This window comes from Erithacus rubecula (genome assembly GCF_903797595.1).
Source record: "Erithacus rubecula genome assembly, chromosome: 18".
Classification (NCBI taxonomy): domain Eukaryota; kingdom Metazoa; phylum Chordata; class Aves; order Passeriformes; family Muscicapidae; genus Erithacus; species Erithacus rubecula.
Window position 1 is genome coordinate 13,573,735 of NC_136670.1, and position 24,942 is coordinate 13,598,676.

At 50.5% G+C, this 24,942-nt stretch overlaps 2 protein-coding genes and 1 long non-coding RNA gene across 10 annotated transcripts in view; 2 read left to right on the plus strand and 1 right to left on the minus strand.

Moving 5' to 3' along the window:
* Nucleotides 1-4,847, plus strand: part of ATP9A (ATPase phospholipid transporting 9A (putative)) — a 50,005-nt gene extending 45,158 nt beyond the window's left edge. Inside the window, exons 27-29 of the mRNA XM_079321729.1 lie at nt 186-389; nt 1,480-3,208; nt 3,449-4,847. Of these exons, the coding sequence (XP_079177855.1) occupies nt 186-389; nt 1,480-1,616 (341 nt within the window). The 3' untranslated portion in view covers nt 1,617-3,208; nt 3,449-4,847. The remainder of the gene's footprint in view (nt 1-185; nt 390-1,479; nt 3,209-3,448) is intronic.
* Nucleotides 1-24,942, minus strand: part of LOC306809855 — a 639,653-nt gene that overhangs the window by 241,151 nt on the left and 373,560 nt on the right. The window lies entirely within an intron of this gene.
* NFATC2 (nuclear factor of activated T cells 2) overlaps nt 14,212-24,942 on the plus strand; it is a 75,133-nt gene continuing 64,402 nt past the window's right edge. For 4 of the 8 annotated variants that reach the window (XM_079321738.1, XM_079321740.1, XM_079321737.1 and 1 more), the window contains exon 1: nt 21,207-21,546. In XM_079321738.1, coding sequence (XP_079177864.1) covers nt 21,396-21,546 — 151 coding nt within the window. In that variant the 5' untranslated portion in view covers nt 21,207-21,395. Of the gene's footprint in view, nt 14,696-21,206; nt 21,547-24,942 lie in introns of those variants that run through there. The other 4 variants (XM_079321741.1, XM_079321742.1, XM_079321743.1 and 1 more) reach the window with 2 other exon arrangements.

Genomic DNA, 24,942 nt, shown 5'->3' on the forward strand with positions numbered 1-24,942 from the left:
TGTAACTTTTCCCTGTCTTCTCATCAGTTCTGTCTCCTAAATAGTAACTGATCCGTTGTCATTACATTCATCAGGTTTCATGAGAAACAGCCTCAAGATGGGATTGTTTCAGCCTTTCCAAGACCTAACCGTGGCTTTCAGAGCTGAGCCTGGTGTTGGACTGAAACAGTTCCATTCCCTTGCAGGTAGCATCATCATGTACGGAGCACTCCTGCTGTTTGAATCCGAATTTGTGCACATTGTTGCCATTTCCTTCACCTCCCTGATTCTCACCGAGCTGCTGATGGTGGCGCTGACGATCCAGACGTGGCACTGGCTGATGATCGTGGCTGAGCTGCTCAGCCTCTCCTGCTACATTGCTTCCCTGGTCTTCTTGCACGAGTTCATTGGTGAGGGTTAATGCTCCCCTCCAGCCACCTCAGGGCTGGGTGGAAACTGCATGAGCTGAGCTAAAGGCTCAGCCAACAGAAGGCACAGTGACAGTGGTACCACAGTGAGCTCTGTGTGGTTTAAGGCATTTGGAAGATATTTTATGGTTGCTTCCCACAGTGAAATGCTGGAGAATGTAGAGGTGGTCAGCAGAGTGTGCTACCCAGTGAATCTCATCCATTCTTTGAGCTCCAGCACGTGGCAGCTGTCTCATGTAGCAGTGACCTTTATTTCCATATAGGAATTTTGGATGATTGGAATTTCTACTGTTGGATTGAAAGTTTTGGTCTTTTAAACGGGGTGAAGGAGCTGCCTCCTAAAATTTACCTTGTTTTATCTCTTTATTGGGAGCATTCTCTTATGGGTTTAATTGTTGATGGTGTTTAAGTTGCCTGAAGCAGAACTAATCCTATTCCTTGGCTAGAGGAAAAAGGGTGAGGAGCTCCAGATTCCCCCAGTAACTGTTGAGTTGCAAGTATCAGACCCATGGGCTTGTTCCAGTGTTCATTCAGGAACCACAAGATGTCACTGCTTCTTCCATAAAGCTCTTTCCTAGCTGAGGACAGCAGGGATAACTTCCCCCCTGGCTGGATCTGTCCCTTGCATGTGGTTATACCAGTTCCATTTGGAATGATGCTTTAGCTCTTTTGGTGAAGATTCTGAGGTGTTTTGAGTCAGGAGCTGTTTGCTGGGCTCAGCCCAGCAGCAGAGGCAGCTCCCAGGGTGGGAGGGCAGTGCCAGGGGGATTTTCCTGTCCAGGTGGGGTTACCTGTGAGAGCCACATTCCCTACACCCACTGCTCAGCACACCTCTGCACCTTCTGGGGAGGAGGAGTGAGGAGCCAGGTATCATGTGAGCTCTGAACTTGGAGGTGGGGCAGTTTCAAGAATTGTAAAATCACAGAAGGCCTGAGCTGGAAGGGAGCTTAAAGCTGAGCTGGTTCCAGCCCTGTGCCACGGGCAGGAGGGGGCAGTGGGAGATGGAGCTGCTTTTCTGCTCCCCAGAAGCTCCTCCCTGTGTTTTTGACTCAGTGCTGGTTTCTCCACACAGATGTTTACTTCATTGCCACCCTGTCGTTCCTGTGGAAGGTCACTGTCATCACCCTGGTCAGCTGCCTGCCCCTCTACGTCCTCAAGTACCTGAGACGGAGGTTTTCTCCCCCCAGCTACTCCAAGCTCACGTCCTAGGGCTGCTCCTGGCACCAGACAGACCTTGCCCAGGGCTCAGAGGCAAAGCCCAGCTGTCCCAGAACAAGCACCCCCCGTGGTAAAACCTCTGTTACCTGCTGCTCCAGTGAGAGACTCCCAGCTGGACAGGAGTTAACACCAGCAGGGAGTGTTTGGAGGGTGGAGGCTCTGGGTTCATCCAGTTCTTGGCACTTTTGTCCTTCTTCTCTGGGGTCAGATGCATGGAGCTGCCGTTGCAGTGGGTTTCTCTTGCATGGTTCAAAGTCTGTGGAAGCTGCTACCTGACCTTGGGATTTACATTTGACAATTTACAGTGAATTTTTTTAAGTGTCTGCGCTGTTCTTTGCATTGTGGTTTGTTTGTTTTTTTTTTTTTTAATGTTATTTGTCTTTTTGGTTCAAGTAGTTACATTCTTTTTACATCTTGGAAATCCCTTAATGTAGGTGATGCACTACAGTGCTGACAGCTGATTCCTGATTTATGGCATGTTGTTTCCATAATGGGGCTCCAGCCTGTCGGATCTACACACACTGGAGAGAGAATCTGAGTGTGTCTGAGATTTTCCTTCCGTTGAAATGTGGTCACCCCAGTGATTTTGGAGGTATCCAGCCATTGATAAAGACAGAGAAGGGGTAGCTCAAAACCAGAGAATTCAGTTTTGTTTAGCTTTTGTGCTTCCTGTTAAAAGGAGCCGGTGACATAATAATTTTACTCTGTATTTATTTGTGCAGCAGAAAATTATCTAAACTAAAGCAAATCCCCTTTGGAACAGAACTTTGCAGTTGATCATCCTTGAAATGTGTCGACAACGTGAGAAGAGGCTCGTACTGTTCTGAGACAATGTGGCAGACGTGTCTTGAATCCTCAGAGACTGAGAGGTCACAGAGCTGCTACTCCTCACAGCTCCATGAAATCTGTTTCCTGTTAGTGTGAGACTTTTGAGGATGAGCTGCAAATAAGCAGAGGCACTCCTAGGTGGATGCTTTAATGACATGCTCCCTGCAGGGAGGCAGCTTTTGGAACCTTGCACTTGCTTGGCTCTAAAAGCCAAACCTCAATCACAGGAGTGGGTTCATACAAAGGCATTAGGTTGTCTGCAGAGCAAAGTTGTGCATTTTTATTTTTCAAAAATCAAACTCGGTGAGTTCTGTCATTATTATAAACTTTGGTCCACATTATAATCATAAGGAGAGCAACACATGCTTGGGCTTCTCAGCAGAAGGACAGAGACTTGAAGGGACTTTTAGAGCTGGGTTGGTGCATCAGACACCCTGGGCTCTTCCTGGCAGCCATCCTTGAGTGAGGCTCTTCAGACTGTGCTGAATCAGTTGCTTGCTGTCTCCTTCCACATCAGAGAAACCACAGGCACAGCTGGCACTGCCTGCTGCTGTTCCTTGGCTGCACAGGAGGGAAAGAGCCCAGAGCCTGAGCTCCTGTCCCAAATCAGAGCCCAGAGCCTGAGCTCCTGTCCCAAACCAGAGCCTGAGCCTGAGCTCCTGTCCCAAACCAGAGCCTGAGCTCCTGTCCCAAATCAGAGCCTGAGCTCCTGTCCCAAATCAGAGCCTGAGCCTGAGCTCCTGTCCCAAATCAGAGCCCAGAGCCTGAGCTCCTGTCCCAAATCAGAGCCTGAGCTCCTGTCCCAAATCAGAGCCCAGAGCCTGTGCTCCTGTCCCAAATCAGAGCCTGAGCCTGAGCTCCTGTCCCAAATCAGAGCCTGAGCTCCTGTCCCAAATCAGAGCCCAGAGCCTGAGCTCCTGTCCCAAATCAGAGCCCAGAGCCTGTGCTCCTGTCCCAAATCAGAGCCTGAGTTCCTGTCCCAAATCAGAGCCCAGAGCCTGAGCTCCTGTCCCAAATCAGAGCCTGAGCTCCTGTCCCAAATCAGAGCCTGAGCCTGAGCTCCTGTCCCAAATCAGAGCCTGAGCTCCTGTCCCAAATCAGAGCCTGAGCCTGAGCTCCTGTCCCAAATCAGAGCCTGAGCCTGAGCTCCTGTCCCAAATCAGAGCCTGAGCTCCTGTCCCAAATCAGAGCCCAGAGCCTGAGCTCCTGTCCCAAACCAGAGCCTGAGCTCCTGTCCCAAACCAGAGCCTGAGCCTGAGCTCCTGTCCCAAATCAGAGCCCAGAGCCTGAGCTCCTGTCCCAAATCAGAGCCTGAGCCTGAGCTCCTGTCCCAAATCAGAGCCCAACTCCTGTCCCAAATCAGAGCCTGAGCCTGAGCTCCTGTCCCAAATCAGAGCCCAACTCCTGTCCCAAATCAGAGCCCAGAGCCTGAGCTCCCTTCTGGGAGCTGGGCTCACAGCCTCCTGTGCATTGATGCCATTTTGCCAGAAAAATCCTTGATACTGTCTTCATCATGACTGGATAATTTTGTGTGTGCCACTGTTCTGGAGTCCCCAGACTGCATTTCACAGAATCATGGAATGGTTTGGGTTGGAAGGGACCTTAAAGCCCACCCAGTGCCACCCCTGACATGGCAGGGACCCCTCCCACTGTCCCAGTGCTCCAGCCCCATCCAGCCTGGCCTTGGGCACTGCCAGGGATCCAGGGGCAGCCACAGCTTCTCTGGGCACCTGTGCCAGGACTGCCACCCTCAAAGGGCAGAATTTCTTCTCAATATCCCATCCAGTTTGCTTTCATTAGCTTAAGAACAAGAACCAAGAGTTCCTTTTGGCCCCAGGTGGTGACTGAGCAGCTCTGTCCCTCTCTCCTGTGTGTTGGTAGCTCAATGTCCTGCAACAGTGCCAAGCTACTGTGTGTAAATATTTGAGACATATAAATGGTAGAATTCACTGTTTCCTCAAGTCAATACAGTTTACACTGAGTGGACCATATTTGCAAACTATTAGCTTACACCAAGAAAGGGAGTGAACTGTGATTTCATCTGTATTTATTGAATCATAGGTTTAGTAACATATTTAGTAGGGTTATAGTGATCTATAGCTGTGTGTTGGGGTGTGGATTGTGTTCTTTGCAGCTCATGTTTTTCCACAAGGTAGTAAATCCAGGAAGCCATTTCTGCCTGGATATACACTACATTTTTTTTCAAAGCAGTCAGAGACTAAAACTGCCATCTAACAAACAGCAGGAAAGAGGAACACTTCTATTTTTCAAGTTTAGCACTTTATGTTTGCAACCCATTTCTCTTAAGTTATTTAAAAATGCTTTTAAAAGCAAAATTTAATACACATGTTCCTATTTAATGTACATTAAAATAAATGGATTCTCTGTTGGAAATTTCATCTTTTCCTCTAGTATGCTCATAATTTGTACTTCTGGGGAGTGAAGCAATTTTCTTCTTCTGTGTAGTGTCTTGTTTGTGGCCTTGGTGTCCTTCCTGTAGCTTTACCTGTGGGTTGTGTGCTGCAGCAGTCCATGTGTGACCCGTGTGCTTTGGGGCTCCAGGTGATTTCCCTGGGTGCCAGTGTGAGTCTCACACCTCCAGCACCCCGTGCTGAGCTGCTGCAGGGGCAGGTTTAGTGGCACACACTGTTCTCTCCCTGCACCTGTGCAGTAATTCAGGTGTGTCACAGCCCTGTCTATCCCCCAACTCTGCATTTCTCTCCTCCCCAGAGTTTCTGTGCAAACCTTTGCTCAGCTCAGCTCGTGGGGCAGTGGATGCCCAAGGTTCTGTGTTCAGCAGCTTCAGCCTGTGCAGGGTGTGCTCAGGGCTGCCTGGGGGGTCAGGACCATCCCTGGTTCCCCTTGAGGAAAATTAAGAGTGCAGTTGGATAAAGTAAATCTCTGACTTGGGAGACTGTTTATTGAAAGCAGTGACCAACTATCCCTCAGATCACTGACCATCTATGGAAGTGTTTCTCTTAGATTCTATAGGACACAGATGCCCTTTTTAATGGCTAACTTTTTTTTTTTTTTTTTTTTTGTATAAAGTAATTAATGCAAATATTAAATTTGGCTGAGGGGTGGTCAGGACCATCCCAGTGTCCCCTCGAGCTCAGGGCTGTGCTGGGAGCTGCACCAGAGGTGTTTCTGTCCCACCCAAGCCCAGGACAGCCTCACCAGGGAGGTGCTGGAGCTGGGCTGGGTTTGTCAGGGAGCCCCAGGTCACAGGGGGGTCCCTAAAGCTGCTCTCTGGGGTTTCTGTGGGACAAAACTTCTGCACCATCCCCTGATTTGCTCTGCCCAGGGTGTGAACCTCTGCCCTGTGCAGCCCCAAGCTGCTCCTGTGGGGTTGGGCTCATCCCACAGCACCTGGGCCAGCACAGTGCCCACTATCCAGGAGCTGGACAGGCCCTTTCTTTATTATTACTTATTCCATAAGTGTGAAACTCTATGATTTGCATGAAATCCTGTGGTTCACAGCTTTGCCAATATGGTCCATTACTACTGCCTACAACAACTCGTGTACTTCTATGCCTTTGAGAACATTTTTAATTGTTGAAATTGTTTTAAAAATCAATGTTAATTTAATTTTTAATGGGGAAATGGATTCTGGTGTCCAAATGGTATTTACTGTGATGCTGATGTTTTGTACCTGTCATCCAGCTAAACAACCTGTAAATACTCCTGAGTCAAGAGAAATTGAATGCCAGTTATTTATTGTTCTGTGGAGTTACATGTGGCAGATGTGTAAGAACTTTAAAGGGAATGTTGTAAAACAAGGTGGAAAAAAATAAATTTTATGCAACTCCTTTATTTCACTCCTGTGTGATGCAGCTGGTCAGTCCTGGCATGAGCAGTCCCAGATGTGTGGGAATTGTCAGGATGTGGAGGAGTTGTGCTGTGGGGCTTTAACCTGTGTGTGGGAAGGGAAATCCAAGAAATGCTCAGAGCTGCTTCATTCAGTTCTTTCTAGAGCCAGTTTTGGTTTTAACAGGGGTGGTCATTGCTGCTGGCAGCCACTGCTGGGAATGAGGAGGGAATTTTCATTGGAACACAGATTTATCCTGCCCTGGGAAGGGCAGTGATGCAAGAGCATTAGGAGCAGCTATTTTGGGAATGCTCTCATCCCTTGGACATTTGATTCAGTGAGTGGCTCAGCACGAGAGCAGTCCCAGGGTCAGGAGCAGGGGGAGAGGCAGGATTTAACATTGAATATTCTCCACAGGGGAAATGGCAATAATGGTGAGTACAAACACAGTACTGCAAATTTCTACCAAAAATGTAATAGAGCTATAAACACTTAAAAAAAAAAAAAAAAAAAAAAAAGAAAGAAAATTAAGAGTGCAGTTGGATAAAGTAAATCTCTGACTTGGGAGACTGTTTATTGAAAGCAGTGACCAACTATCCCTCAGATCACTGACCATCTATGGAAGTGTTTCTCTTAGATTCTATAGGACACAGATGTCCTTTTTAATGACTAACCTTTTTTTTTTTTTTTTTTTTTTTTGTATAAAGTAGTTAATGCAAATATTAAATAAGCCATTTTTTTGTGATGTTTGCACACATCAAATGGATGGTGGAGTCTCCAGAAATCACAGGAACAGACTTTGCTCCCAAGTGTTACCAATTTCCCACTCTAAATGGGTTACATAAGGCCTGGTTAGTGGTTCCTTTAATTTTTGAATGGTTTCTTTTTAATGGTGAAATGTGTAATTTAAAAAAGCTAGAAATAGTTTTTCTAAACTCACTCTGGAAGGCAAGGAGAATTTCAGCAATTTTTTTTTTCACCCAAACATTGCATAATAGTAGAAATGTCAAAGATTTCCATGGGGTTTCATTTCATTCTTCATGTGGCTGTGGTCATGTAAGAAGTTTGAATCCTGCAGGGGCTGGCAGATTTTTGGAAGATCACACATCCTGGGCTGGTTTCAGCCTGGGCTTTACCAAACATGCCAGTGGCCTTGTTTTTCAGATTGTGGTTGCATTGTACACTGGTGTGTCTCTGCTTTTCCTTTTTTCTGAGAAAAAGGAATAGGTGCTGGCTGGAATTGGGTGTCTCACTCTGACCCTGAGCCTGATGGAGCTGTAGAGGCTCCCCTGCACCACGAACCATTTGGAGAGGGGAAAACCTCATTGACCTGCTCTGTTTTCACCTTCTGAGGGCTGAAGCCACGACACCTGGCACTGCCCCTTCTGCCCTGCATTGCTGTGGCATCAAACATTGTCTTCCATCTTCAGCAGAGAGGGGGAACTGCTCCTGTTGCCTTCCCCAGGCAGGAGATGGGGCCAGACACAGCCAGTGCTCTGGGCTGGCCCCACAGGCAGAACACACAGAAATACTTGTTTTGATGATTGGAATGTCTCAGCACCTTAAACATGGGAGTCAATCTCAGAGGAAAGTTCCTTCTTCCACAGAGTATTCAGAGGTCTGGTTTTAAATGGGAAATGTGATTGCAGGCTTCAAAAATTGGGAGTGTTGATAAACCCCAACCCAAACATTTCATTCTGTCTCCTCCTGGAAGTGCAGATCCAAACACTTGTGCAGAATGTTCAATGTCAGTGCCTGTGGGAGCTGTGAGAATGAGGGGAGCAGCAGGGGAGGCACCTGTGCAACTGCACAGGAAATCCAGGAAAATCTGAGTGTGAGTGACACTGTGCTGCTCCAGGGCAATTCCAAAGGTGACACTGGGGCTGCCTTTGGCCAGAAGCATTTGGTGGCCTTAAAACTATCTGGCTGCTCTGGGGCTCTCTGGGTTACATGGTGCATCTCTCAATGCTGCTGTAATTAGAGATGATGAGCATCTTGCAGGATCAGGCTGTGAGAAGAATGTCCTTCCCTCTGCTGCTCTCCCTCCCTCTGTGGCCCAAGACCTGAGTGGGTTTCAAAAAGGGCTTTGAAATCCCTGCAATCCCTCTTTAAAGCCTCCTGCTCTTGGCTTGCTGGAATTGTCCACGTAAGGCAGAATTTTGTCTGCTCTTCAGATTCTCTCAGAAAGGAGTAACAAGAACAATCTGTGCAAAAGAATTTAAGGCAGTAAAGATGGGGGTAATAGTCATTCTCATTTGTCCTTTTATGTGAAACAGATTTTATTTTAAATGCACACTCTGAGTAGCTTAACCATATCCAGAGAGTTGTTTACCAGGGTAAAAGCAGAGCTGCCCAGGGATAAGTGGAGAGCAGGAGTGGGGGTGAGTGGGCTGTGCTGGGTGGTTGTGCTCATTCAGCTCAGGAGCACCCTGAGCACACCTTGGTGGCACTGGGACACGGGCATGTCCTGCCCTGTGCTCTTGGCAGGCTCCAGACTGACTCATGTGCTTCACATCTGCTCCCAAGAGCTGTGCTGGCGTTTCTGTGCCTGTCCTGGGCTGCCTCTGCTGCCTTTCAAATCACCTCAGATTCCTTTTGTACAGAGGCCACCAGCCTGTGACAAAGAGTGATGGAGATTGCTGTTGACCAGGCATTAAATAAATGCCCTGTAATGGTCTCACTGAAGCATTTCCCTGCTCCAGCTGCCGTGGTGTCACTGCCATGGGGAGAAACAATTCTCAAAAAACTCTGGGAAAGCAAGGGGTGGTGCCCAGAGAGGCAGAACTCCTCTGCACCTGTGTAAATCTGAGATCAGAGTTTGGAGTAAAAAGGCACATTTATAATGATCAGCATTCCCTCTGTCAGGTATTAATACCTGATCTTTCCTAGAGAATGCTCCAGAAGACAAATCCTCAGAGTGAAATCTCTATTTGCAGCACTGCCATGAGGAGAGGAGCTTCCCAAAGCAGGTGGGGTGTGAGCACAGGTTGGTGTAAAGGACCAGCTCACACTCACCCACCCCTCTCACAACCCTCAGGGTTTGCTCCAGCCCCAGCTGAATTCTTGCTCATTACTGAAGTGTGGAACTAATTCTTACAAGTGCCCTGCTCTCCATAAATTGCCTTCAAAAGAAAGAAACCTCTTGTGTTTCCCCCGTGAGTGACAACCATTTCCCTGTGATCTCCCCCAGCAGGAGCCAGGCAGAGCTGATTTATTTCCCACAGCCCCAGCCCATCCTTCTGCAGCCCAAAGAGCAGAGTGCCACAAAGCCCTGGCTGAAAGCAGAGCCTGGAGCAAAGCTCAGGTGTTAACATGCAATAAAAAGCTGCCACGCTTGGCTGAGCTGGGATGGCCCTTTAGGCCTGACCTAAAGCAGAGGTTTAGGAGGTGGCAGGTAAGGACTAATTATGGACCCTGCAGTCCATCATCCCTGCAGTCACACTGGGGGCTCCTGCCCCTCTCACAACTGTGCAGTGTGCTCCACAGAAACCTGGGGAGTAAATCTGAGGTGCTGAAAGAAATACTGCAGCAGGAATTACACTGTGGGCAAGGTTTTATATGTGTTGGGGTGAATTAATGAATGGGTTTGGGGTTTTTTGGAAAGGAAAAAAAAAAACACAACAAACTTTGTGCACAAATACATAGTTTAAAATATATTCTCTTTCAAAAGCCAGCTATTTTAACAGCAGTGTAAATCAGATTTTACAGACCACATATTTCAAGTATGAAGTTCATTAAATGTGTGAAATTCTAGATTAGCTGCCGGGTGTGGCCAGAGCCCCAGTAATGAATTGTAAATTCTGTTCAGGATATAATATCAGATTCCCTTGCCCTGGCCCTGATATGAAAGGACTAAAGCCACCTTTTCAAAACAGTCATAACCTTTCTTTATTATCTTTATTTAGTTTAGCCATCATATCATATAATGAGTGACTGCATCAGTGTTTCCATCCTGAACCTAATGCACAGGTGTTTAACTTCATTAATTTTGGGTTTATTATTATTAAACCAACTTATGTCTCAATGTTACTGTAATTAATGCTATCAATTTATACACATTTTTGCCAGTGCCCTGATAGGGGGTGGTTGGCTGGCTTTAGATTCAATAATATCACTCTAAACTACAATTCCCTCTGAATTTTTGTGTGAAAAAAATTAATTCATTAATGATGCTGTTCTCATTCCATAAACCCTTTCCCTCCTGCAGAAGGAGGTTCAAAAGCCAGTTCTAATTCTGATACAATAATGGGAATTTTCCAGGTAGCTGGGCCTGAAAATCCAGGGCTAAGTAGAAGAATTGGCATCTCTCACTTGTGGCTGTTGGCTGGAGATCTCCTCCCCAAGCAGAATTTTCAGTTGTAGATGAAAAGCGAGCTGTGATTTGGAGGAAACTCACCCATTCTGGTTCCAGACCCGGGGAGCTCTGGGTGGGTGGGACCCCCAGCCCCTGGAGCTCAGATCAGCCCCTCTGTGGCTCAGGTGAGCGAGCACCATTCAGACATTGTCATTTATTGTCATTTATTGCTATTTATTGTTCTCTAGACGAGGGCAGGGTCGGGAATGAGCCCGAGGCGGTGCCGCTGGGGAAGGGGAGGGAGGGAGAATCGCAGGAGCCGGGCAGGGCTGGGGCAGCCCGAGGTGGGAATCCTGCCGAGCCCCCCTGAGCTGCTCCGGGAGCCTCCTGTGCCAGGGACAGCCGTATTTACTTTGGAAGGGCCAGCAGCTTTTGTCAGAAATACTTATTGTTGCCGTGAGACTGAAATACCTTTTGCAAGTGGAAAACAGAGATGTCTCCGTGAAGTCTCAGATGATAAAATCCAGGCAGTGCCCCGATGGCCTGGGAGCACATCCTCAGGAAGCCTTGATGCCTTATCTCCTAAAGAGCATGAGAAATAATAATAATTTAAAAAAATAATCGGGTTTATTGCCAAATGCCTGCGTGGAGCCGGGCGGGGAGGCTCATCCTCCGGCAGGGCGATGCTGTGGGGGGCTGCCAGGGGGAGTGGGGGGCTCCCCCCGGGGCAGGGACCCCCGGGCCGGCTGCGGCTCTCCCCGCCGGGCACGGAGCTCCTGCTCTGCTCCTGGGCTGCGAGCCCGGCCCGGCTGCTCCCGGGACAAACTCAGCCTCCCAATCCATCCCCGAGCCAGGGAGATGCTCGGGGTCGGGGCCAGCAGATGCATCTCTGCCCTGGCCCCCGAGCCAGGGATGCGCTGGGCACAGCCCAGAGATCGCCGTGGGCACGGGGTCGGTTTTTGGGGGATAGGGATGCAGTCCAGAATGTGCCCCTAAAAGGAAGAGGAAGTATTCTCCTAAACAGGGAATAAATAGCTAAAAATATTAGCTATTAATAGCTCCTTAGCTCCAAAAATAAAATCCCTTAGTGATACCAAAATAAGAAAGCAAAGGAAAGTCGGAGGTATTTGGCCTTCCTTTGAAAAAGGAAGCTAAAAATAACTATATATATATAAAAATCCCTCGTTTCTAGGGAAAGTCTCTGCCCCCGCATCCAGCTTGCACTGTTATATAAGACTTGAACTACATCCCCCTCTCCTCCGCGGCCGCTCACAACGCGCTGGAGCCGCGGCCAGAAGGAGAAAGGTTCCGTCAGGAAAGTTTAACTCAGCGGGGAAGCTGCAGCCAGTGGAGGACACGATTCTCTCGCTGAACTCTCCAAAAGCCTTGGAAATCTTACAGTTGTGTCATATGCTGGTTTGGGGAATGCTAGTCCGGAGGCAGCCGCCAGTCCTCTTTCACTTCTTTATTTATTTATTTTCTTTTTTTTTTTATTATTTTCTTTTTTTTTTTTTTTTTTTTTTTTTTTTTCGCGTTGCACTGAGTTTAATTTGGGTAGCAGGATTCAGCAGTTTTAAGTTGGAAAAAACTTAGTGGAAGAAGATATTTTAGGCAAAGCCTGTCATGTGAACTAGCGGGAGCCGATCAAACCGAGCTATTAAAAGAAAGACATTGTATTTTTAAACGGTGCAGCCTAGGGCAGCCAACCTGAGTGCCCAGAACCCGCGTGGGAGGAGGCCGAGCTTTCCGTCGGGGTGGCCCATTCTCCGCTCGCCCCGGGATCCCCTTGGCACGGCCAGGTGCCCTCGGCCCCCCCGCCTTGGGGTTCCCCCGCTCGCCCCCAGTTCGCCCCTTCCCAGCTCTGCTGCATCGCCCGGAGCCCGTCCCCGGTGCGCTCCCAGTGCAATCCCCGCAGGGATGCTGGGGGCACTGGGCAGAGCTGCAGCCAGGAGCTGGGGCGGCGGGGGTGGAAGATGCGTTAATTACTTATTTCTCCCGACTAGAAGTTAATTAAAATCGTTTTGCTCTCTATGCAAAGCAGCAGCTCTGAGAAACCTCGGTTTCTCTTAACTGTTCCTAAGCAGGAATCTGGTGATTCCGATTCTGCTGCTGCCGGCGGTGGATGCGCTCGGAGCCGGCGGGGAGCTCAGGTGTGACACCTGTACCGGGGGATGCGGCGGGGAGCTCAGGTGTGACACCTGTACCGGGGGATTGCAGGGAGCTCAGGTGTGACACCTGTACCGGGGGATGTAAGGGGAGCTCAGGTGTGACACCTGTACCGGGGGATGTAGGGGGAGTGTCTCAGGTGTGACACCTGTACCGGGAATGCCGGGTCCGCCTGCCGGGCAGTGAGGGGTTTTGCGGGACCTCTCCCACGGCTTTAAAGCCGCTCGTGGTGCGGGCTGTGAACGGGAAAAGCCTCCAGGTACGAGCCCGAGGGTCAGGTGCAACTTTTCGGCCCTTCTCCTCCATGCCACGGCTCAGGCAGGAGCATCCTCATCCCCTGCGGGCCGGGGAGGAAAAGGCTCCCGAGAGCCGAGGGGGGCGAGGGGGTCTCGCTGCGGGTCGGGGGCAGCTGTGGCCGGCGGGGTCCCCGGGCCGGGGCTCCCCCGCTCCCCGGTTACATAACGGAAGGTATTTCCGCCCCGACGTGTCCAAAGATGACAAAGGATAGGAAAGTGAGGTGCGCTGAGTTTCCCTGGGCTGCCTGCAGTTGCTAGCCTGCAGGACAACAAACCCCAGCAGCAGAAAGTTTGATTGCGATACCTCCTTCGAGTCGATTTGGGGAGCGAGGGAGTGAAAAATGGAAATGCGGGGCGGGTGCCAGGCAGCGCTGCCGTGACTCACCGGGGCTCCGTGACCCCGGCCGCTCTCCCCGAGGGGCGCAGAGCTGCCCCCTCCCCGGAGAACCGCTCATCGTCACCTCTCCATCCCTGCAGGGCAGACTGTGCATGCAGCCGCATGGGGACAGCGAGCGGCAGATGCTCCTCTTCTTACAGCCCAGTGAAACCCATACATTGTGAGACAGCCGCAGTTCATGACATCCCCGGCTTTATTTTCCTGTTTTCTTTTGCTTTATTTTCCTGTTTATACATAGGACATGTAAACACACGCGGGTTGTCTTGGTTTCGGAGGCTTCCTTGGCTATTTCATTCTTGCTAAGCTCCACGTGTATCAGTGGAAATCCATGGGGTTGCTCCTCTCCTAAATTGATCTAAAATTAGGAACAGAGAGAGGTCTGTGAAATGCCACTAAACAAACTCACCGATTCTTAATTTTTCTTTTCGTCTCTGTATGAAGAATTGAGCCAGTGGTAATTAGAAGCCAAAACCTGTGCCAGTAACAAGATGAGTATTAATAGAGTGCTGCTGAATTTAAAAGACATAAATATAAGCTGGGGACTTCGCTTTTCTGAATGATTTATTCAAAGGTAAAAGCAGCAGCAGCCTGAGCTTGTCTCTGCTGGGAAGAAGGAAAACTTCTGCACAGAAGCCCCGTTGCTTTGAAAGGCTTTGCAGTTCCTGCAAGTTTTGTTTAAAAAGCACACACTGGGATTTTTAACATCATCCATATTTCTTTCTTACTCGCTCTCTAACTTTCTGCTCAACAATTAAGTGCTTGTGCTGCAGACTGAGAAAGCCGCAGAGCTGCCTTGGCCCGGAGCTGGGAGACGTCATGGATTCCTGAGTGTGAAGTTGCAGGAAAGCCCTCAGTTTGGGAGATGGAGGCGATCCAGGGGTTTCCATGGCACTGGGATAAACAGGAGGAAACAGTGAGGGAATCCCGTTATTTTACAGCATTCAAAGACTATAAACACTCGGAGCAGGGAAGGAAGTGGCCTTTCCCTCTCTAGTAACCCTCATCTCAGAGCAGAGAACTGACTTCACTTCAGGAACACGCTCAGCCCAGCTCGGATCCCTCTGCACCTCCAAACACTTACTGAGGAGGCGAGCAAGAGGGGTTCCCTCTGTCCGGGTAGCACTGGTTGAAGATGGTTTAAAGGAGATTTTTTTTTTCCTTTTTTTAAATTTTTTTTTTTTTTTCGGCTATAGATTTTTTTCTTTTTTAAATTCCTGATGCAGCGAGAAACTGCCTGCAGGCTGGTACACTACCACCACATCATGAGGTCTATGGATCAAGGTAGGGTGTGAGCGCTGCCTGTCTGGGTGCTGTGTGCGTGTCCGTGTGTCGCTCCCTCCAGGGCTCGCAGGTCCCCCCGGGCCGGGCTGGGCAGGCGGGGTGGGCAGGAGGGGTCACCCGAGGGGCCTGGGGAGGGGACAGGGCTGGCTTCAGGTTCGCTTTGGTTCGGTTTGGTTTGAAGCGATCCGCCCCGGCGGTACAGATCTGTCTGGAGCTGCCTCCTTTAAACTCCAGCCAGGGAGACTCTCCTCTTCCAAGCCATCACCCCAGGAGTCTCGCTGACTAACCCGGCCGCTTAACCCTTGCTCCGCCTGCCCGGCTCGGGCTCGGGGCTCCGCGGCGCTGCCCCGGCCCGGCGGGGACTGCGGCAGAGCGGCCGGGCCCGGGGCTCGGTGCCGGGGGTACCGGGGGTACCGGGGGTGCCCGGGGTGAGGTCCGGGCCGTGCTGCGGGCGGGGGTCGGGACTGCGGGAGGAGGCAAGAGTTAAAGCGCAGCCAGAGGAGGAGCCAGCCCCGCTGTCAGCCCCGTGCCACCGTCCCTCCGCTGCCGCCCGGGGACAGGGGCAGCTTTCCGGGGATGCTGCGGCTCCCTCGGGCATCCTCCGAGGGCAGGGCAGGGCGTGCGGAGGCGGAGGGGCTCGGGCTCGCACGGAGCGGGGCACGGAGCGCCTCTGCGGGCGATGCTGGGCTGGAGGCTCCGGGCACGGCCGTGCGGGGCTCTGCGGGGCCGGCAGGAGGATGCTCGGTGCGGGGGAAGCGCTCTCCGCCCGCAGCCCCGATCCTGCACCGCGCCCGAGGAGCGGCGAGCTGGGCTGTGACAGCGCTGCCCGTGCGGGGGGGACGGGGAGAAGGGACAGGAGGGACAGGAGGTGCAGAAGGGACAGGAGGGACAGGAGGTGCAGGAGGGACAGGAGGGACAGGAGGGACAGGAGGTGCAGGAGGGGCAGGAGGGACAGGAGGTGCAGAAGGGACAGGAGGTGCAGAAGGGAAGGAGGGACGGGCTCTTCCATCCGCTCCATCCCCGGCTCCCGCCCGCGCTGGCAGCGCCGCTCGGCCGCTGAGTCAGAGCCGGAGGCTGAGCGGCTCCGGGGGACGCGGCTCCGCTGCCTTTGAGGGGCCTTGGGAGCCGCTGTTTGTTTTCTCCTGCCGGGGAGAGCTCCCCGGGCACCTGCCAAAACACACTCGTTAACACCTACACCCAGAGGGGATCATCCGAGAGCTCCGAGTCTCGGACAAGCCAATGGAAAGTCTCTTGAGCGGCTTTATACCGCCTTAGGATCAGGCCATTGCCCTGCCTCGTGTCTCCTCGGCTTTCTCCAGACAGAGCTCCCTCTCTCCTGAGCGCTCCAGCTGCTCTTAGTCACTCTCACAACAGCCCGTGGAAGTTATTTTGCTGCAGAGCGAGGAGGCTCCGTGCTGCTGTCTGATCTCACCTGCTGCAGGACAGGGACAGCATCAAAGCACAGGCAGCACCACAACCCCTCCCGGTGCCGGGCAGCTCTGCTTTCCCCAGCCCAGAATGAAAAGCCTTAATTTATTTCTTTTATTTCCAGATGGAATATTTGAGACCTCAGTAGTCAGTGGAGCAGTGCAATCATTGCACGACAGAGCCTTGAGCTGCTCCAGAAAGAAAATGCTCCTGGGTCTCAGAAAGTGTTTTTGCCTTGTGCAGATTCCTGCTCCTGTCAGTGCTGCAGGGGTGATGGGAGCAGCCTCTGCCCCAGACTTGTCTTTGTGAAGGCTGCTCCCAACACTTCCACAAGGAAAAAGCAGCAGGAAACTGCAAGGGGTTAATAACACATGGCACTTTTGGGATCAGTCTCTGCCTTCGGGAGGATTCCTGCACCCACAACAAAGTGTTAGAGTCTTACTAATGCAGGGTGTGTAAATGATGATGTGTTAATAATTTTAAGCCCTTATTCCCTTTTATGATTGGAGCAGGCTCAGGATGAGGAATGAAGGCTCTGCACAAACACCCTGCCAGCAAAAAGCTGCTCTGGTGCCTCTGCTCCCCAGTCTGGGCTTCAGCAAGTCTCAGCCAGGGCAGAGATCTGCCCCACGTGGGTCCCTGTGTCACCCTGGGCTCCCACAGCTGGTAATTCTCTGTCCCTTGACCTTTGTGTCCTGTGGGACACCAGCTACAGTCAGCAAATGATTCCAGATTCTTTCGTGCAGGGCAGGAATCACATTCCCAGATGGGACACTGAGAGAACTGGAGCACTCTTTTATAATATTCCAATAGATATTCTAAGTGAAATTTCATCACTCATTTTTTAAAAAATAGCCAAGGATAATAATATCCTAGAACTTCTTTTCCACTACTGGCCTAATCTATTTTTTTTAAAAACTATGATATGTGCATTCCTTTGGTTTGCCCAGCAGACTTCAGAGCTTAATGGGAACGTGGAGATATGAGCAATTTTTCCATTGTCCTCTCTTGCCAAACCACTCTAAGCTTGAAATTGGGGGGTAATATCTCTGACTCAACCTGACCCCAAAATTGAACAGTGTGTGTGCCTGTGCCTCTCAAGGGAACTACCAGATATTTCTCCCTTCTCTCTCCCTCTTTTTTTTTTCTCTAATAACACTCCCCACACTCCAGACCAAGCAAGCAGTCACTCACAGTCTGAGCTCATTTTAAAGAGCTTGGATTAAGTCCATGTGCAAGTTTTAGTTGCCTGTTAAATTTCTAATGCCTGCCACATACACCATTAGAACACTTAGATTTTTAAGACAGCATTGACTCATATTTTCTTTGGGTTTTAGCAGCTAAATAGGCATGCAGCTTTCTTAATCCACTTTTCTCTACCTCTTTTTCTTTTAAAAATTTTAATGTGAAGATATTTCAGTATTAGGGATCCAGAGTAAATATAATTATTTACAAATAATAAGTAGCACAGATATTTCTGAGATGAAATAAAATTTCTTCATCTCGGAGCATTCTCTGATCCCTTGCATTAGTGAAATTATTGGTGCAGGAAATACAGGGGGACAGTACAAGCAGAAACTGAAAATAGTAAATGAGAAGTTGCACTGACAGTGCATTTAAACCCTGAGCAATATGTTAAGTACTCTGTAACTCACAGTTTGGATTACACTAGAAGTGCTCTTTATGGCTTTGCTTTTGGATTCCCTGTCCCTCAGTACCTAGGTAGTCCAGTACTCACATTCCTCTAAAGTTTTATTAAAGTGCAGCCCTGCCAAGGGCCAGCACGGATCCAAGTATGTGGAAAAGGACTCCTTCCATCCTGCAGTTCCCTGAAATGGCAGCACAGTGTATTTCCAGTTCTGCTCTGTGTGGAGCCTGCTGCAAGCATACGTGGCTGCAATTTTTGTTCATGCTGCCAAGGACAGGCTTTGCTTCAGTCCTTGAAACACCTTTTTGGCTCATGAAAACTGCTTTACAGAAAAAAACCCACAGTTAGTGCTGACTCCCAGACCTCAGGGTGGGTGCTGGGAGCCTGAGCAGAGCTGGGACCATTCTCCATGATCCTGGACACAGCAGAAATGCATGGAGGATCCCCACAGAAAGGTAGAGCCTGATGGAGAAAGACTGAGATTTGGGAAAACCAAGAAGTATTTCTGGTCTTTGGACACTTTACTGCAGCCTTTCACTCCAGCACTAATGGAAATCAAACTTTGGGAAGCATCTGTCACATTGTTTGGGTTTTTTCCTTTGATTTGGATGATGTTGCTGAGTGTATACACTGGGCTGAAGAGCCCACAGTCTATTTAAGTCTAGGAGCTTCCCTGCCTTTCCTTCACCACTAATTATTAATGACAGACTGTGGGCAGTATTTGTCAGTTATGTAGTTATTAACAGCTAAAACTTAAACAATTTATAATGTTTTATTTTCATTGTGGGCTCAAGAGCCTGTTTTGGGTCTAAACTAAACTCCACTCAGCCTTTGGAAGGTTCCAAAAGCTACAGCTGTCACTTGAGCTGAATTCTGCAGCTGCCTGCACCTACAGTGGCTTCATGCCCCTTTGATATTTATGCCAGATCAGTATTTTGTGCATTTGTAATATTTCTGCTAGAAATAACACACAAGTAGGTTCAAGCCCAGCCCACAGAGAGTTCAAACTGACATCTCTGTGCACTCAGAGCCTGTCAAACTCTGGTTCCTGCAGGTTCTGAGCAGGGATCATACGGGACTGGTGTCCTCATGTGCCCTGAGAGCTGCAGGGGGAGCAGCAGGGACACACTTCATCAAAGCCTGGTGCCTCTTGCTGCTTGACATCTGTCAGGCTGTCTGCTGGGCAAAAAACCTTGAATCCTGTAAGCTGAGCTAATTCCTGCCTTTCTCTAACACTTTTCTCATTGCTGTCTTGTCACCCTCGTTCCTGGCCAGAGACAGAATTGATGATTACGTGTTTGATGAAACTCCTCTGCATGACACGGTCCTCTTGGAAAGCAAAAGGTACATTTTCCATCTGTGGAGTACTCCTAATCCTAGGAGTAGCTGAGGATAAGTCTGAAACTTCACATGCCTAATGGATTGCAGGCAAGCTGGGAAGTACAGGATGGGATAGAGCTTTAGCAGAAGTCAGGTCACCTCCCCATGCCCCCCTGCCAATCACCTGTATCTCACTTTAAAAGCCCAATGTTTTTGCTTGTGTCTTTCCTTTCTGTGGCTGATACAATTGATGCTCTGCCATCATGCTCCTGGTGGTGTTAGCTGCAAGGATGACAGCTCTTTTTAGTGCTAAGCCAAGATCAGCAAGGATATTCTGTTTTTCTAACGAATTTCAAATAGAAGAGCCAACGATAAAAGGTCAGTGCTCAGCAAACAGTAAGGATCACTGGACAACAGACATAAATAATCCAATTTAATAGATGTTTAAACAATTCAGAACAAATCAGACCCTCAGAGAGAGCAGCATAGGTTCCCCAAGGGGCTGCAGCACCTGTAAATACCTCAGTGAACATTGTGGCTGCAGGCCCCCCTGCCCTTTTTGACAGCCACTTTTCCCTACTCCCTGGCACCTTCCAGATTAATGCCACAAGGGCTGATTGCAGTGTGACTGCTGCCCACCTCACTGCAGGTTTGGCTGCTCCCTGAGTGCCCTTTCAGCCCCAGCCCTGTGTGGTGTTTCTGCTCACCCACAGCTGCAGGGGGATCAGCCAGTTCTGGTCAGAAACCCAGTGAAGATCCTGACTGCAAACTGTAGGGAAAGTCTGAATTCTTGTCCTCTAGATGAGCAAAGGATGCAGCAGAAGGGTGTGATGAGAAGGCAATTTGTCATTACTTGGCTGGGCACATTAATGAGAAAGACAGCAGGTTTAAAGTCCAACTGCAGAGATTCTGGTTCATGTGTGCTTTAAAACAGACTTTCTTTTACCTTAGACAAGCAATGCAGGGTTGGATTTGTCTTGCAGTTAATGCTGCTGTGCTGACAGGCCTAGCAAATAAAAACAAGCTCAAGTAAGCACCAAAATACTTGTTAAATTATCTTGGTCCCTCTGCCTTTGCCTCCCTGCCCTGTCTACAGACCAGGAGCATTTTTCAAACTCACAGAGCTGATGACAGCCATGTGCACGCTCAGAAAGGGCACACACAGTCAGGTAGGGGAGGGAGCAGCCCCTGAGCACAGAGCCCTGAACACACAAACAGGGTCCCCAGCAACCCACGGGCTCAGTCCCTGCTCTCCATCCCAGGGCAGGAGCCTGTGGGGCAGTGACCAGCACCCCAAAGTGCAGGGCCGGGCAAGGAGGGATGATGGAGTCAATGTGCCGGGGGCACCTGGGCAAGCTGGCTGCGGCCAGCGGGGACCGCGGCGAGCGCCCATCCCCTGAAACGCGGCTTGTGAGCGAGGCAGGAGCAGAGCCGAGCCTTGTGCAGCGCGGCCCCGCTGCCTCCAAAGCTGCTCCAGCTGCGAGAGGCTGGCTGTGCTCACAGACATGGGAGCACACGGTGCGGGATGCGCCAAGCTGGGGAAGGCAAGGGCAGCGCCCGCACCGCCGGCAGCGGCGGGGACCCCGAAACCTCCGCAGAGAGGGGCTGGGGCAGGACAGCGGGCATGGCTAACGAGGGACACAGCGCGGGGAGGCGCGGGGAAGGACAGGGGGATGCTCGGGAAAGGACAGAGGGATGCTCGGGAAAGGGCAGGGGGATGCTCGGCCAAAGAACAGAGGGATGCTCGGGAAAGGTCAGAGGGATGCGCGGGGAAGGACAGGGGGATGCTCGGCCAAAGAACAGAGGGATGCTCGGGAAAGGACAGGGGGATGCTCGGGAAAGGTCAGAGGGATGCGCGGGGAAGGACAGGGGAGGGTGCGCGGGGAAGGGCAGAGGGATCTCGGCCAAAGAACAGGGGGATGCTCGGGCAAGGGCCATCATTCCTGGGGATTCCCAGCCGGGGCAGGCCGCTGATCCCGGCGCTCCCAGCCCGGGCGCGGTGCTGCCGGGCCGGTGCCGGCTCCTCCCCGGGGGCGGCCCCGGCGCAGGTGGCTGCGAGGAGCAGGAAGCTGCCCCGCTGCCGAGCCGAGCCCAGCCGAGCCGTGCTTTGCCGAGCCGTGCTTTGCCGAGCCGAGCCGTGCCGCCCGCTCTCGCCGTCGGGGCTCCGCGCCCCCGCAGCCCCCCAAGCCAGGGCGTTTGTTCCCCGGTGTTTCCTCGCTCCATCCCGCGCTCCGGGCGCTCGGCTCTCTGCCGGAGGCTCCGCCGGGTCGCGGCTCTCGGGGTCCCCACGCCCCCCGGGCCGCGATGAGCGCCGCGGGCCCCGGGCCCGGCCCCGACCCCGGCCCGCAGCACCGGGACCCCGGGCTCGGCCCCGGCCCGGCCCGGCCCCCCAGCCCGCAGGAGGAGTTGGACTTCTCCATCCTCTTCGACTACGACTACCTGAAGCCGATCGAAGGTTGGTGAGGAGCCCGCGGCGGCTCCTCGGGGCAGAGTGCCCGGGGCTGGCTGCCCGCAGGGCGGCTCGGCGGCCGCGCCGGGACCGAGTGTCGGGACCGAGTGTCGGGACCGAGTGTCGGGACGGGACACCGCCGCTGTCCCCAGAGCCGCGGGCGGCCGGGGAGCTGTGGCGGGGCAGAGCAGGGCTCGGGCGGGCACTGGCTGCCCGCACATCCTGGCACCGCCCGGAGAGCTGCGGGGCGATGGGGCGTGCAGCCCTGGCAGCTGCGCCGCCCCGAGCCCCGGCCGCCCGCAGGGCTGGCACAGCTGGCTGAGCACAGCTGGCTCCAGCCTGGGGACAAACACCGCCAGCTGAAGCTGAATTTCAGGGAAAAAAGAAAGATTTGCAGGTTGTTCTGTTTTTCTGAGCTTATGCTGGGATGCTTTAAAGTGCAAGTGTTGCCTGGGTTTCTAAATGGTGATTTTGTTGATATTGAACAGGGATACTTCCTATGAAATATAGATTGTTGTAAACCAGACAAAGCTGAAAGAGAGGACCCAGAGGAATGATTTGTTGGGATGTTGTCTCTAAGATACGTTGGGTTTGATTCTGCACAGTGGAGAGTGGTGTTTCCCTGGGGCATCTCAGAGATGTTGTGTTCCTCTAAGAGAGGAGACCTTTGAGACCTCAGTCGTGGTGTCATCAGTGAAACGGAGAGTTGTTGCTGAGTTTTATTCTCTCTGTCCTTGTTCAAGTGCAGCAGCATCCAAGCTGACTGGGGATGGTTCATGCCATCAGATGGACAAAGCTGATTTTTTTTTCAAGCTTTCATGTAGATCAAAACACGCAGCAATAAATCCACGGTGGTTAATGGATTTAATGAAAATATCTGGAATGTCAGTGAAAGCTTCAGATGCTGGTGTGTTCACATCTTTGCGGTAGACAGTGCTGCTGTGAAGCCCTAAGTGGGAAGTTTTGCAGAATATAATCATAAGGTGAAGGGGGGTGAAAAGTTAAATCTTCAAACCACATAAATGCAGAGCAGTGTGTGCTTGTTGTAGAAGTAACTTCTTTCTTGAGCCTGCTTTCCTCACTTTTGAATGACTGCAAACAATAATTAGTAGTAATTTTGTTCCAAAGATGGAAATCATTAGCGTAAAAACAAATTAAAAAAAAAAATCCCAACCATCTATATGAGCATTGTATTCTGGAGAACATTCTGCAGGCTTTGAAAAGGCACCACTGCAGTCTGTAAGCAATCCAGGACACATCCTCAACCTTTCATGTACAAAAGATTTAAGTGTGTTTACATGGGAGCAGAAAATGATCGAATTCTGAGCAAGGGCTTTGTGCACGTGCTGCTGGGAACTGATGCTCATTGTTCATTGCACTCCTGGCCTCATCTGAACTGCACTTAGCAAACAAGTCCTGTGCAGAGGAGGATTCAAAGTGGAACCAAAACCAAGGGAGTGGGACCCAGCACTTCAGTCTGGTTCCTGCATTTGGAGTCCTCCCAGCCTGGTCTGCTCCACCCACTGCTCATGACAAGTCCTAAAATAACAAATCTATAAGCACACTAAAACCAGGGTTTCTTTTTAATTTAAAAAATATGGGAAAATGTCAATTTTGGGCTCTAGAAATGGATTGGGGTGGATGTTTATTCCTGATAAACAAATTTTTGAAAGGTTGGACTTTGGCAGTATCCATCTGAGGTTGTTTTAAAAGTAGGACCTATATCAACTTGTTGTCATGGGGATGCCAGAAATATCCTTCCTGAGAGTGACTGGCATTCAGTAGTGCTTGTGTGTGCCTGGGCCAACAGGAACATGGCCTGCTAGAAAAGCAGCAGGGAAAAGAAGGGTCAGCAAAAATCCTGCAGTCAATATTATTCATATTAGATGTTCCTCTTGAAGCCAGCCATGTCCAAAAGCTCTTTATCTTTACTTGCATGACTTTAATTAGAAATCTTCTCATGGTTTGCAAGTAAGAAACATCTGCTGAACTCAGGGGCCTGCCCAGATGAACAGGATTGGGGGAGTATGGGTAAGGCACACAAAGGTGGAACCTGTGATTTCATTTGGCCACTGAGGATGTTTTCTGTCCTTCAGACAAAAAAGTGTTAGATGCATTCCCTGCAGAGTTCTGTGCAGGCATTGGCATCCCAAATTTTAGTTTCAAACACGCCAGGTGAGTCAGTGAGCATTTCCAAATGAGCTCCTACCCCTGGGCTCCCAGGGGAGTAAGTTCTGATAAGTGCTGTGTGTATTATTCCCTAACACCTGCTCTTGGCTGCTTGAGACAAAATACTGGAATCCAGGCTGTTCTCTGCTCCAGCAGCTGCCCCCAGGTCTGGTGGCACTCACTGGGATGATCTGCTGAGAGGTAAAGCTGCCACAGCATTTCTAATGTTTGAGCTCAGCCCTTCTGGGAGCTGATCCTCTGAGGGCTGTTCTGCAAATCCAAACAAAACCTGTGTTTCAGTAATATTCCAGATGAAATCCTGCCCTGAGACAACAGGTAGAAATGCAGATGGGAAAGAGTATTTTGTCTGGGCTCAGGCCCTTGCTGTAGCTCATTAGACTCTTGAACTGCAGCTGATATGAATCTACAAGGTCTGTGTGTGTAGTGTAGAGAGGGAAGCAGGGAGCATCCATAAATATTAATATTCCTCCCAATGCTTGTTTGTATGTAGACAGGCTCCCAGGGACATTGCCACATCTTGTAGGTGTCGTGCCCTGAATAATTTGCCTCCTTTTTTTCTTCTCCCAGATGCAAAGCTATTAAAAGGAAAAAAAAACCTGAAAGTGCATGCAGTTGGGTCCTGGGGCTGGCTCTGGAACACAGGAGGCAGTGTTCAGCCCTGCCATAAAGAAACAAATGTGAACATCTACCAGAGAATTCCAGATTTCACTCAGGAAACCAGCTCTCACTCGGAGCTTCCAAGCAGTTAGTGTAAATAACAGACAACTCAGCTTTTGAGAAATGCAAAGAAGCTCTGGACTGGCCCCTTCAAATGACAATAAGCAAGTTAATTGAAAAAGAAAATCGACTCTTTTACTTATGCAAATGAGGGACTCCAGTTAAATCCCGGGAGCAGAGGATGTGGGGTCACAGCCCAACTTGTGCCCCTGCCCTCCCTGGCCTGCACAGGGCTATCTTTAGCCCTTCCTAGAGGATGGTTTGCATAAACCCAGCAGGGAATGCAGCCACTGGGTTCAGCCTTTATTCCCTAATTTCATGCTAATTGGCACGGTCCCACTTGGCTGAGTGGCTGCCTTTGAAGGAGCTGCCTTGTTTTAAAACAGAGCAGGGTGGCCCTCACCAAGCCACGTGTGCTCACCCTGCTGTGGCCCTGGGGAGCCTCTTCCTTTTCCTTTTTGCCATTCAGAGATGTATGAAAAGGAGTTTGGTAAA